We start from the raw sequence: 15,076 nt of genomic DNA, 5'->3' as shown, positions 1-15,076 counted from the left end.
TTTTTGTATTGAACAGCATAACATTAGGACATGTCCGACATTCATAATTTCAAGGTCTTAACTCCCATCACCATCAATCTTATCAGATTCAGTATAAAACCAAATATAATCCTACAAATAATCTCCACATACATAATCATTATCATAACTCTATTATCAAGAAATCATATACTTCCGAAGCTTGTACGGTACCATCGCACAGCTGACCGATATCTCTCAGTCATCTGTCGGCAGATACAGTGGACTATAAAAATCCTTTCTGTCTGTGGCCTGTATAACCACACTAAGGCATTACTCAGCCAGCGGGTAAAACTATTAGCCACATATTATACTAGAGCAACGAGAATTAATAACATATTACATTGATGTATGATGTTCAGGAGCCGGCGACACGAACCTTACAGATTGATCTTATAGTTGCTTTATACACTTGATCATACATAATGATCAATGTGATCAAGCGTAAATATTAGCCCTATGATTAATTGCTAAGCTTTGTGTTACTTGCCCAGGTGGGTATTTCATAAAGCTGTAAGTTAAGAGGGACTATACAAATGACTGGTGAACCTTTCTTACGTGCTAAATAATCACCGATGAACATTTAATGGTGAATATTATTTACCACAAGAAAGGGTCACTCTTAACTTATGAATAGCTTTATGAAACAGCCCACAGGTAACTAATTCCAAACCAAAGAACACGACATGATTTTCACTAAAAATTAATTTAAGCAGGGAGCTAATGGCAAGTTTAGTTATCAGTGCTTCTGTGTTGATGGCAGTGTTTATCAGATGATTCTTTTTTAAAATCAGTATCTTATGGGATATGATGGCAGATTTTGATAGTCTTTAAATGTCTTCAAAACTGTTGAACTGTAACTTCATTTATTTACTCACCTCAAACTGTCTTGAAATACTATCTACTAATAAATGCTGCACATATAATCGAGCATACTCCTCTCGATTCTGAAAAAAAAAAAAAAAAACATAACAATCTCAGAACAGAAAAATTTGTAAAGTTTGCTAACTTTGATATACTTTTCACTTTATAATTTTGACCATATATCCACGTCCATGAAATTTTCACGTACTTTAAACCTTACTGCAGATAATTCCTTCAAAGCAGGATCTTAATAAAATAATTCACTCATTTACTCCATTAAAACTGATGAACTTGAGATGTTTTACGCAATTCTTTTCTTAATTAATTCTGTATATATTTTCTATCAGCTTTTCTTGTGGTTATTCAAAATAGTAATGAAGTTGGAAGAACAGTATGGATGGAGTTACCTGGTTTGTTACTGGAATATTAGAGCCATTCAGAACCAAATCAATGGTTAATACATCACCCATTGAAGAATGAGACACCTGTCAAAATAAAACAAAATAGATACATCAAGTATGAAGGGACAATAGCTAAATATAATAATAAAGATAAATACAGCATGATGAATATATCAGTGACATACAAATGTCATAATACTACTGAGCAAGAGAGTTTAAATGATAATATACCGTATTGTTCTAATTCACAAACAGCAATGGACCAAAAATGAGCCATGCTTATATGCTTATTGGTATATGATGTACATGTATGTCTGTAAAATGAGAAAAGTTGCGATATGAGGGAAGGATTAAGATAAAGACAAGGAAATATGAAATGATGATCTGAATTGACCATTACCATTGAACAGTCGATTGCAAACCTTTGTGCTATGTGCTATAAGGCCCTAGTCTTCAACTTAAAAAAAATATATAAAATATTATGAAAAAACAACGTTATGAAATGATTTACACAATTAATTTACAATTCAAAGTCTAAAAACAATAGAAATGGCCAAATATGGCTCAACTCTTAGCGATGCCCATATGGTAATCCATGTTACAGGTTACGTTACCACTTCTCCCACATACAATCAGCAATGTACAGTACCATCGCACAGCTGACCGATATCTCTCAGTCATCTGTCGGCAGATACAGTGGACTATAAAAATCCTTTCTGTTTGTGGCCTGTATAACCACGCTAAGGCATTACTCAGCCAGCGGGTAAAACTATTAGCCACAACTTTAGTATTATCAATCATTTCATTAGTTTATTGATTCAATAATTTAAAAAATACATAAGAATATTCAAAGGTACAATGCAATAAAATATAACACAAAGTAAACTGTTCAGGGAGCCTTGGAAAAGAATGAAGTTGTAGGTAGGGTTCCCTTAAAGTAAAAAGTCATCATCATCATCATCATCATCAATACCATCATCATCATCATTATCATCATCATCATCATCATCATCATCATCACCATCATCATCATCATCATCATCATCATCATCATCATCACCATCACCATCATCACCATCATCATCATCACCACCATCATCATCATCACCACCACCATCATTATCATCACAATCACCATCATCATAAACATCATCATCATCATCATCCCACCACCACAGCCACCATGATGATGATGATGATGATCATCATCATCATCATCACTATCACAACCTCAACCATCAACATCATTATCATCTTAAATATTAATCTTATACTCCTAAAATAGTCCAAGTCTCCTAACCTGGAATGTTTGACAGAAGACATCCTCCACATCATCACCCTCGTACTCCAGCATCTCTTTGATGCCGCGCCCCAGGGATGGTTGTACCCTTATCAGGTCATCGATGGTCAGAGCATCCTCATGAAGCTTCTTGTAGATGGCCATAGGGAAGTTACAATCCAAGATGATACCGTTGTAGATGGCTAGGCCTAGAAGGGTGCCTACCAACTCAAACTCATCATCAGAATCAGCTGAGCCTTCAGAACCTGAGAGAAAGAGAGTGACAGACAATGTTTCACTTAAGCAATAACAAAAGCAATAACATGGATCGAAAGCATGAATGTGCTACAATAAGGGAAAGTCAAGGTAATAGGGAGTTTTAGATTGCATATTGACTACAACCACAATGCTTGTTCAGTGTTTCAGCAGCTCTGCTCCTTTTCCTTCAAGTGCCATTAACACAAAGCACTCAAAATCAATCATAACACAGGCTGTATTTTAAATTTTCAAAGTCTCCATTGTTTCCATATCCTTTCTTTTCTTTACTGACACATTCAGTGAGCATCTTATCATTATGGATACCAGTGCATTACATATGTTCATATATTACTAATATGATTTAAACAATTCTACTAGATTCTCAATAATAACAAATTATACTTGTTATTGAAAAAGATGTGACATCTTTGTCATACCATTGATCCATATAGTCCTGTTCTCCTCTGAGCTAACAAACATGCCATAGCTTGGATTAAAGACTGCTTCAGAGATAAGCTGAAAGAATTCCTTCTGAAGTCCACCCATGTCAAGACCCTGTATAACAATATAAAGAGACAGTACATAAAGTAATCATACAGCATTGTGGGCTGTCAAAATTACAATGTTGAAGAAGGTGTGCAGTTAAATGAAAGAATAAAGCTTGAAGAGGAGAGGAATATATACTTTTACAAGTGGAGCATTTCATCAACATTTATCATCTGACAACTTTCCTCAATTTTAACTGGCTGAGAAGAACAGGTGTCTGACATTTGGTAATTGCTGGATACACTAAATTTTGTTGGATAAAACGCATCTGATAAGTCCTTTCAAGAAATGCTCTCCTGGGCTGGTATTCAATTGAAAGTATTGATTTTGTAAGTATTTTACTTAGTATTTTACTTGGCTAAGTGAAATACTTAAACTCGTATTCTGATCACATCTAAGTATTTTACTTTATCAAGCCAAATAAAAAAAAAGTACTTACTAAAAAGCATTGTCACGTCATAAAGTTTGAGCCAAATAATGTGCAATGTATGTATCCTTGTGCAAAATGTATGATTGCGCATTACACGTTTGTAAACTGTGCGCAAGCCAGACTTGAGTCTGGTAGGCGGCTGACTTAGATTTAAGCAAAAAAAAGTTAGCAAAACAATGCAATTGAATACCAAAGATGGATAAGCATTTCACTTAAGCAAAATACTTAAAATCTTGTCTGAAGTATCAAATTGTATAACGGCCCTGTACTTGAATTTGTAAATCGTTACATACAATCAGCAATGTACAGTACCATCGCACAGCTGACCGATATCTCTCAGTCATCTGTCGGCAGATACAGTGGACTATAAAAATCCTTTCTGTTTGTGGCCTGTATAACCGCGCTAAGGCATTACTCAGCCAGCGGGTAAAACTATTAGCCACAACTTTAGTATTATCAATCATTTCATTAGTTTATTGATACAATAATTAAAAAAATACATAAGAATATTCAAAGGTACAATGCAATAAAATATAACACAAAGTAAAATGTTCAGGGAGCCTTGGAAAAGAATGAACTTGTAGGTAGGGTTCCCTAAAAGTAACAAGTGGAACGCCTCTGGCAGTCTCGCCTGCATTACGCAATTCGTTATAGCAGCAGTGCTTCCTTTGAAAAACAGCTAATTAATAATTATTCACAGAAGAAAACACTAATATGATAATAAAATATTATGTCCATTGACCCAAAATGACCTTTGACCATGATCATGTGACCTAAGACATGTGCAAAACAATCATTCATACTTGATTACCCTTATGTCGATGTTTCATGAGCAAGTACCATAAACTTCCTAAGTTATGATGCCAATTCAACACATACTCCCAACACGCCCAGAGTTCATTGAACTTTAAATGACCCTTGACCTTGGCCATGTTCCTGAAACACACACAGGGTATTCAGGGATACATTGCTGCTCTTATGTCCAAGTTTCATTTCATCAAGCCAAATAAAAAAAAAAGTACTTACTAATAAGCATTGTCACGTCATAAAGTTTGAGCCAAATAATGTGCAATGTATGTATCCTTGTGCAAAATGTATGACTGCGCATTACACGTTTGTAAACTGTGCGCAAGCCAGACTTGAGTCTGGTAGGCGACTGACTTAGATTTAAGCAAAAAAAGTTAGCAAAACAATGTAATTGAATACCAAAGATGGATAAGCATTTCACTTAAGCAAAATACTTAAAATCTTGTCTGAAGTATCAAATTGTATAACGGCCCTGTACTTGAATTTGTAAATCGTTACAAGATGCATTTTATCTTATAGTAGAGCGGATTAGCTCCAAAAATTGTGCAAATTTTGACTAAAGCATAAAACTTTTACAAGTATTAGTATATGCCATAAGATTTATTTTAAAGATGGGAGGTAAATTTATAAATGCCATTTTCGGCCGTTGCCATGGCAACGGATTAATTTCTCCAAAACAACATACATTCCCATATAAATGGTAAATAAACATGATATAGATGACCAAAATGATAATTTTCAGGCTCCCAATTGAATACATATGAAATTTAGAAATATTCAAGATCATCAAGATAGTTCCAATTGGTCCGTTGCCATGGCAACGGCTTGTTTTTCCCCAGAAAAATAAACATTTTGATTAAAAAAAGTTGTAGAATATGATATATCTTTAATTTCCCCTAATTTTACAGTGCTTAACAAAGATATTTTGGTTGCTAAATGTGTAAATTACATCTCAAGCCATTGCCATGGCAACCAAATAACATCTAATTTACAAAAAAAACATGGTTGTCAAGACAATGGATAGGTGGAAAATACAATTGGAATTGACTTAATCTGTATGCTTAAGTTTTGACCCCCTCATTTGAACAAAAAATACAGAAAGTGTTCTGCAGGAGTTCTTTATAAAGATAAAATATTATGTTGCTTTGGAAATGCTTGAATTGAATTTAAAAAGGAACAATTTTACAAAGGGCCCGTTGCCATGGCAACAGCTTATTTCCCTCTAGAAAGGTAAAAATATTGATAAAAATGTAGGATACATGTACGGTATGATCATCATTCCATTTCCCCTAATTTCAAGGTACTAATCGAGATATGTTTGTGACTAAATTTATAAATATAACATCTTAAGCCATTGCCATGGCAACCAAATAACATCTATTTTTTTTTTAAAGTGGATGATAAGGTTAAAAACAGGTGAAAGATACAATGAATATCAACTTAATGTGCATTCGTAAGGTCTGACCTACTCAACTAATTTAGGGGAAAATAATACAGTCAGTGTTCTGCATGAACTAATTAGAATAATTAACATTGATGTTGCCTTGGTAATACTTGAATTCAACGATAAATATCAATGTTCCAAATGGCCTGTTGCCATAGCAACGGATCATTTACCCAAGAACAGTAGCAGTTTTGATTTTTAAAAAGGACTGTATAATCTGATTTTTCTTTCATTTCCCTTAACTTTAGGGTAAGAATAGATATGTTTGCTGTTAACATGCAAATAACATATAAATCCATTGTCATGGCAACCAAGTAACATCTAATTTGAAAAAATATATAACATGGTTGACATGATAATGGACAGGTGGAAAATGCAATTTATAACAATTAACTCAAGGTTTGACCCAGTCATTTAATTTTGAACAAAGATTACAATGTTTCGCACTAGTTCATTAGAATGATGAAATTTGAGGTTGCCTTGGTAATGCTTGAAGTTAATGATAAATATCAATGTTGCAAATGGGCCGTTGCCATGGAAACGACTCTTTTTTCCCAAGAAAAGCACCAAATTTGATCGAAAAACAGTTTAAAATCTGCATTTTGTCATAAATTTCCCCTAATTTTAGGATGCAAAGCATAGATATGTTTGCTGTTGATGTACAAATAACTTCAGCCATTGCCATGACAACCAAATAACATCTAATTTCAGTGGCTTAATTTGGTTTCTATGTTTGAAGGGTGAAGTAGTACATTGGGACTAGTTACAAGGACAGCCAGTGGTCTGACGTGTCCAAAACCCTAAGACGGCTTCCAAAAATGGAGTTTGAAATGGCTGTTGATATATAAATGGACATATAGGTCATTTCCTATCAATCTGAGATATATGATTTTGGTGTCTTGACCATGGTTTCAATGGTCAAATAATACACTATCACAAGTTGAATGGACAGTCAGTTGTCCATTATATAAAAAAAATCCAAGATGGCTTCCAAAAATGGAGTCTAACATTGCTGTTGCTGCATTAAAAAAGTAGTTTGTTTGATATCCTGGAATATGTTTATGTCATGGTTAAATGGGTCAAATAATACATTAGGACAAGTAACAAGGACAGTCAGTGGTCAAGTTTGTCCAAAAATCCAAGGTGGCTTCCAAAAATGGAATAGCTCCTGTTACTAACAAATGGACATATTTCGTGTAATATATGTCAGTAAATACATCATGTACATTTGAACAAGTTACAAGGACAGTCCGTAATCCAGTGTGTCTAAACATCCAAGATGGCTTCCGACAATTGGAGTCTAATCGGAGTCTGTTACTTAAAAATTTACATAGTTCATTTAAAATCCACCAAGAAAAAATTATTTTGGTGTTCACACTTTGGTTTCAAGGTTTTAAAAATATGTTTAGACTGGTTACAATGATATCCAGTTGTCAATTTTTTCCTAAAAATCCAAGAGGATTTTCAAAATGGCATCTTAAATGACTTATATCACTCAGAAATTATCTGAGTTCATACAACATCAACATGTGAGAAACATTTTTGGTGTCTACACTGTGGTATGAAGGGTCCAATATTACATTAGGACAAGTAACAAGGATGGTTAGTTATCGATTTTGTCCAAAATCCAAGGTAGATTCTAAAATTACATCAATGGGTGCTGTTGCCAACTCTTACCTGCTTGCATTTTTAATGTAGGCACCAAAATTATTTCTCACAAGTGGATATTACATCCACTTCAAAGTAACAGTTGTCATTTTAGAACCCATTTATGGAGGCCATCTTGGATTTTCAGGCAAAATTGACAATTGTAACCAGTCCCAAAGTATAATTTGATCCTTGAAACCCTAATGTAGACACCAAAATAATATCACCAGGTGTATTTTTGATGTACTATGTCAATTTTTTAGTAACATTATAACCCCCATTTTTCAAGCCATCTTTGAATTTTTTGACACAATAATGACACCTGACTGTCCTTTTCAACTTGACCAAATGTATAGTATTACTTGACCCTTTAAATACTAGTGTAGACACAAAAATCATATCCCCATAGTATATTATTAATGAACTATATTATGTCCATATTGAAGTACCAACAGTCAATTTAGACCCCATTTTGGAGGCCATCTTGGATTTTTTAACATACCAGTCCAATGACTGTCCTCGTAACTTGTTCTAATGCACTAAACCATGGTTTTATGATTATGGTTTAGACATCAAAATCATATTCCCCAGACAGATATTGAACAAACTATGCCCTAATTTATTATTTGACTCTTGAAAATATGGTTTAGACACCAGAATCACATCTCACAGGCGGATATAGAATGAGCTCTGCCAATTTTTAAGTAACAACAGTCAATTTTAGACCCCATTTTGTAAGCCATCTTGCGTTTTTTAACATACCAAACCACCGATTGTCCTTGTAACTAGTCACAAACATATCTCGACATATCTAGTACCTTGAAATTAGGGAAAATGGAATGATGATCTTACTGTACATGTATTTTATATTTTTATCAATATTTTTACTTTTCTAAGAGGGAAATATGATGTTGCCATGGCAACGGGTCCTTTGCAAAATTGTTTATTTTTAAATTTAATTCAAGCTTTACCAAGGCAACATTAATTTTTTTCTTTATAAAGAACTCCTGCAGAACACTTTCTGTATTTTTTGTTCAAATGAGGGGGTCAAATCTTAAGCATACAGATTAAGTTAATTCCACTTGTATTTTCCACCTGTCCATTGTCTTGTCAAACATGTTATTTTTGTAAATTAGATGTTATTTGGTTGCCATGGCAATGGCTTGAGATGTAATTTACACATTTAGCAACCAAAATATCTTCGATAAGCACTGTAAATTTAGGGGAAATTAAAGATAAATCATATTCTACAATGTTTTTTTAATCAAAATTTTTACTTTTCTGGGGATAAACAAGCCGTTGCCATGGCAACGGACCAATTGGAACTTTCTTGATGATCTTGAATATTTCTAAATTTCATATGTATTCAATTGGGAGCCTGAAAATTATCATTTTGGTCATCTATATCATGTTTATTTACCATTTACATGGGAATGCATGTTATTTTGGAGAAATTAATCCGTTGCCATGGCAACGGCCGAAAATGGCATTTATAAATTTACCTCCCATCTTTAAAATAAATCTTACGGCATATACTAATACTTGTGAAAGTTTCATGCTTTAGTCATAATTTGCACAATTGTTCGGCTAATCCGCTCTACTATTAAAGGAGAACCTCATGAAAGATATTGATTGACTTTGACACATTACTAAAACAGTATTAAACTTCACCTTTAATGGGGGGATGCTACTTTGTAAGTAAAGTTGAAACTAGAGGACCAATGCAATGAACAAGAATTTTAGATTAGATTACACTGTCACCTCCATCTGAAAGAAAGACTTAAATTCATTCACAATTGTGTGTACTGGAAATCTGCATCAAATGCACAACTGCTGATAACCATTTCCTGAACATCAAACAGATGAGGGCCTTACCTGTTCTCCTCCTCCGATATATTTTATCTTGAGTGGTTTCTTGAGATCATTCTTCTTAAGTCTTATATGAGCTAGGGTATCACTGATCAAGTAATCTCTTCTTACTTCTATGACTAAGGAAGGACACATAGTACAAACTCACCTGTTCCCCTCCTCCAATATACTTGATCTTGAGTGGTTTCTTGAGATCATTCTTCTTGAGTCTTATCTGAGCTAGGGTATCACTGATCAAGTAATCCCTTCTTACTTCTATGACTAAGGAAGGACACATAGTACAGACTCACCTGTTCCCCTCCTCCAATATACTTGATCTTGAGTGGTTTCTTGAGATCATTCTTCTTGAGTCTTATCTGAGCTAGGGTATCACTGATCAAGTAATCTCTTCTTACTTCTATGACTAAGGAAGAACACATAGTACAGACTCACCTGTTCCCCTCCTCCGATATACTTAATCTTGAGTGGTTTCTTGAGTCTTATCTGAGCTAGGGTATCACTGAACAGGTAATCCCTTCTTACTTCTATGACTAAGGAAGGACACATAGTACAGACTCACCTGTTCCCCTCCTCCGATATACTTGATCTTGAGTGGTTTCTTGAGATCATTCTTCTTGAGTCTTATCTGAGCTAGGGTATCACTGATCAGGTAATCCCTTCTGATTTCCAGGACTAGGAATGGACACATGGCAGCCTTGATGGAATCCTTGAGGTTCGGGGTGAAACGTCTTCCATCCTTCAAATATTTCTGAGCTTGGTTTACTCGCTGGAAAGAGAGAACAAAATGATATATGATTAACTTTCAATCCCAGCCATCGCCAGGTCTTCCATCAGTAGAAATTTATCCACATTGTGCTGCACTCTACCAAGGTGCGGTGAATGGGAACCTGGTAGAATTAATGTCATACCTTGAGTGCACTGAGCACTGTAATTCCAACTCCCTCCATGCAAGACCTTCCTTGTATAATTTGTCCCTGGTATCTGGTGGACTTTAAAAAAAAAATGAATTTCAGCTGTTTCATTAATACTTTTTACTCATTTATTTTTGATACTCACCGCCTGATGTAGAATGGCCACCTGATACTCTCTTCTCATCTGAACCACAGCATCAAGGTGTAACACATGGACTTTAGACTGTAAGATAAATAAAGAAAATGAAGGTGAATATTATAAACAAGTTTTTATTTTGTGTAGAATGCAGAGAGATAATCAGCAGTAGGGAAAGAGAGAAAGAGAAATAGACAGAGATGAAAAATAGAGAAGGAAAACATAGATAAAGACATGGAAAGGGTGTGATAGACAAACATGGAAAGAAGGAAGAATGAGAGGGATACAGATGGACAGAAAGGGAGAGGAAAGGAAAGAGAGAAAGAGAAATAGACAGAGATGAAAATAGAGAAGGAAAACATAGATAAAGACATGGAAAGGGTGTGATAGAAAAACATGGAAAGAAGGAAGAATGAGAGGGATACATATGGACAGAAAGGAAGAGGAAAGGAAAGAGAGAAAGAGAAATAGACAGAGATGAAAAATAGAGAAGGAAAACATAGATAAAGACATGGAAAGGGTGTGATAGAAAAACATGGAAAGAAGGAAGAATGAGAGGGATACAGATGGACAGAAAGGGAGAGGAAAGGAAAGAGAGAAAAGAAGATAGTGAGAAGAGAGACGGAATAAAAGAAGTGAAGAGCAAAACAGAGAAAGCACAAGACAGGTGGGAATCATGAAGGAGAGCAAGAGAGAGAGAAAACAAGACATGATGAGCAAAAAAGAAGAGTTGTTGAGAATAAGAAAGAGAGAGACAGGAAAAAAATAATGAACTTACAGCTGGATCCAATAAGAATGGGAAATCAAGTAGAGATGATATCGGTGGATTGGAGGAGCATTCATCTTTACAGGACTGTAGAGGGAGCCCTGCATTATGCTGCCATCGATGGTATTCTGTCTGATAGTCAAGATCCCTACATGATAAAGGTCAAAATTTAAACAAAATTATGTAATAAGGGAAATCAAACCCCTGTGAAGAGCAAAAGGATGGTGACCTCTGTGAGTTTTAAAAAAATCTAATCTAATCGTACGTTTTATTGCAACATGCAAAAGTGGTCTCCCATAACTTCTTGAACACAAAAACACACACACACAAAACCCCATTTTTTTTACAGTTTTGATTTCAGAGTTTGCACTTAATATACCGCTGGCACACAATTCAATTTATAGCAGATAGGTCACTACAGTTGCACTCTAAAGTTAGTGAACCCCACCACAAATTGGACTCCTTCATGCTGAGTGTTGAATGACAGCAACACTACAATAACGGGCGAGCCCAGAGAAACAAAGTTTATTGAATGTAATGTTTTATCACCGGATCTCACAATTGAATATCTAAAACATGGCAGAACTTGGACACTTGAAATATGTTCATTTTCTGGTGGGGTTCACCAACTTTTTAGCACCACTGTATATGATACTTTCAATTAAGACAATAGATCTATATTGTACAAGTTTTTGCAGTATATCACACATGAATTCCAGCATTTTAATCATCATACCGTGGAAAACAAAATAAACAGAGTCTCAATAAACCCTCTCTGAAAAAAACCCAACAAAACACAATGATATATAAAACAAAAGCAAAACAAAATAATACAAAATCAGGGAAATAAATTTGCAGAAGACTTACAGTTATTCATCTAAAAAAAAAAATATTTCAGATTCATAAAATGAACCACCCAGGATAAACCCTGAATGAGAAACTTTGAATTTACCTTGAGAGCTGATGACAGTAGAAATCTTCTAACTGTGCAAGACCAATACTTGAACCATGTTCCAATGAGATTTGATTCGCTTCGTATAGAATCTGCATTGTCATGGCAACATGAATCATTCCTTCCGATGCACTGTGATATTACAACAATTTATAGAAGGAAAGCATATCAGAGTGTGAATTGGCAAAATAATGTAATTACACAAAATGGCTTTTTAAGACAACTAAATATAATTTTTTTTCTCACAATTTCAACCACTTACTTGGGACATTGTGAATTTACATCTTTAAGGAGTAAACTTAAGAAAAAAAAATGATGGGGCACTAGAAATCTATGCCTCTGCTTTTGTCTGAAAAGATATATACTAAATACCTATTTTTTTCTTCAAATAATGACCACTTTGACATTTGACCTTGTACACTAATTAGATTATCATCATTCCCAAATGCATACATGAGCCAAGTTTGAAGTTAATTCTTCAAGCGGTCATTTGGATATCACGGGAAGGAGATAAATTTACTACCGGTGAAACAGCCACCATGAGTACCATGAGAGTGGAAGAGCCGTGGTGTAGTGGTTCTGACTCACGCATTGTAAACAGAGGGTAGTGTGTTCAAATCCCACCATGGTCTAGCGTCCTTTAACAAGGCATTAATCCACACTTTTGCCACTCTCAACCCAGGTGCTTAATGGGTACCTGGTAGGGTATGAAAGTAATTGTAGCTTGTCCAGTACCGTGTGCGCCCCAACGGCGACCGACTGGAATACTCCCCAGGGAGTAGAGGATGTGTATACATTGTGTGCAGGAATGACTGATTGAATCCGATGACCAGGGTAAAAATATATCTACAAAGCGCTTAGACACGTCATCCTGATGTATTAAGCTCTATATAAAAGCGGAATATTGTTATCATTATTTATTACATATGACTTTCCAGATAAAAAGGATGAATTATTACCCTTCCCTGGGCCTCATGATGGACACCATATGAGCTTTCAGGATCTTCAGGAGTCTCTGGAAGCGGTCTTTCTCCAAATGAAGCAGGGACTGGATCAGATTAGTCCTAGCACCAGGGACCAGGCGCTTGGCTAGGATCCTACACAGGACCTGGACCAACTCAAAGTTGAGCTCCATAATCGGGCACTCCAGAATGATCAAAAGCTAAAATTATGAAGAAAAAGATGAATCATTGTGAATGGGAATACCATGTAATAAAGTCATCAAAGAGAATTCATATTTGAACACATTTGCTCCAGCATTGATGAAATTATAGGGTTCCTTCCCAAATAAAACATGGTATTAATAATATTAACTATGATTGGATTAAAATAAGCCTTTTTCCAGAGCGCTGTCCCTCACTCAAATAGCAAATAAAAATGGGGAAATCATGACATGTTCTCTGCTGTCCAGGTATGGAATTAGATGACTTCTCTTCTTCAAACTACTGATAAATACTTGAAAATTCCCTTTCTGATATTCTATTTTTTACAAGAAATTAAACCTTTAATCATATAACTTTCATGATAACTTTTTAGGAGAGTAGACACTACACATAATGAATGTTCCTAATTACTTGACCTGTAGCTCTACTCAGGATTGGGCTAGTTTCTTGAGGAAGAATGTAATAGCAATGGCGAGACAGCTAGTGAATATATTCATAGAAATGCATATCTGCTTGACCCAAAACATTGGTAGGCCGTTCCATTGCTTATCTTACCTGGTTAATACCATGTGGCTGTACCAAGGATTGGTCTAGCTTCTTGAGTAGTATCTCAATGGCATTTGCAAGGCATGTCATGAATCTATCTCTCGGATGTTGGTCCCATAGGAGATTGTATGCTGTTCTTACTGCTGCTAGGTCCAGCTGGCTGTAGGGATTATTCTCTTCTACCTGATATTTAAAGAAAACACAAATGATCACAAAGAGCTCCCAAATTGTAAAGGAAGCAAGAAAAAATTGGAGGGAGTTTCTTGCCGCATGTATTCTATGATACATACAATTGTATAATTATTAAATAAATGATATTTTGCACAAAAATTCAATTTTTTAACGTACATCGAACATTTGCCTAACTCTTTCAATATAAATACCTAAATCTTAATCTAAATATCTCACTCTAAGCCTAAAGTAACAGATTACTTCCACGATACTATTGTTCATCATTTGCCATTAAAATGGCTTCAAACTGATCATTAATTTCATAGCAGTCAAGGGGTTAATTTTGGAATGAACATCAGGAGAATATCTAACAAAACCAGAAAAATCACAAAACTCTCTAAATGAGTAATGTATATGTGTGGCTTTCCTCAAAGGGTTTACTTCAATTTATATAAAGTTATGAAAAGTTATAATGCTCTAAAATTATGAATTGATCCATGGGAAGTGGACATATAAAAAGGTTGACTACTATATAGAATTGTCCTGATGTGTATGAAAATATTTCTTTTACCCTGAAGCTTGAATTGAGAGCGACATCTGACATGAAGACTGTACGTATTGTATTGAGTAGGAAGGCATCGTCTCCACACTCCTTGTATTGATCAATAATACTCTGAAGAAATAGACACAATGATACATGTATATACATCAATTACACAGGAGCCATTTCTACTGCCTTATAAATAACCTATGCTATAATATGACGACCAACAAGGTGATAGGAAAACCATGAGAAAAGCTAAGAGAGTTCTTAGAGAAAGGAGATTTGAACTAAAAAGGAAACTAGTCATAATCATGCTTTTTTTTT

The 15,076-nt window shown here is 35.0% G+C and overlaps 1 protein-coding gene across 2 annotated transcripts in view; it reads right to left on the bottom strand.

Moving 5' to 3' along the window:
• The window catches only part of LOC129259143 (probable E3 ubiquitin-protein ligase HECTD2), a 29,612-nt gene that overhangs the window by 3,168 nt on the left and 11,368 nt on the right, over positions 1–15,076 (bottom strand). For both annotated transcript variants that reach the window (XM_054897430.2, XM_064098186.1), the window contains exons 9-19: positions 14,780–14,881; positions 14,047–14,220; positions 13,288–13,490; positions 12,329–12,460; positions 11,389–11,524; positions 10,620–10,697; positions 10,123–10,329; positions 3,258–3,375; positions 2,584–2,828; positions 1,290–1,367; positions 897–965 (exon numbers count right to left, since the gene is read on the bottom strand). In XM_054897430.2, the coding sequence (XP_054753405.2) occupies positions 897–965; positions 1,290–1,367; positions 2,584–2,828; positions 3,258–3,375; positions 10,123–10,329; positions 10,620–10,697; positions 11,389–11,524; positions 12,329–12,460; positions 13,288–13,490; positions 14,047–14,220; positions 14,780–14,881 (1,542 nt within the window). The remainder of the gene's footprint in view (positions 1–896; positions 966–1,289; positions 1,368–2,583; positions 2,829–3,257; positions 3,376–10,122; positions 10,330–10,619; positions 10,698–11,388; positions 11,525–12,328; positions 12,461–13,287; positions 13,491–14,046; positions 14,221–14,779; positions 14,882–15,076) is intronic.

The sequence above is a fragment of the Lytechinus pictus genome, chromosome 4, assembly GCF_037042905.1.
Source record: "Lytechinus pictus isolate F3 Inbred chromosome 4, Lp3.0, whole genome shotgun sequence".
Classification (NCBI taxonomy): Eukaryota; Metazoa; Echinodermata; class Echinoidea; order Temnopleuroida; family Toxopneustidae; genus Lytechinus; species Lytechinus pictus.
The sequence above is the reverse complement of the archived record's forward strand: the minus strand, read 5'-3'. Positions and strand labels throughout refer to the sequence as shown.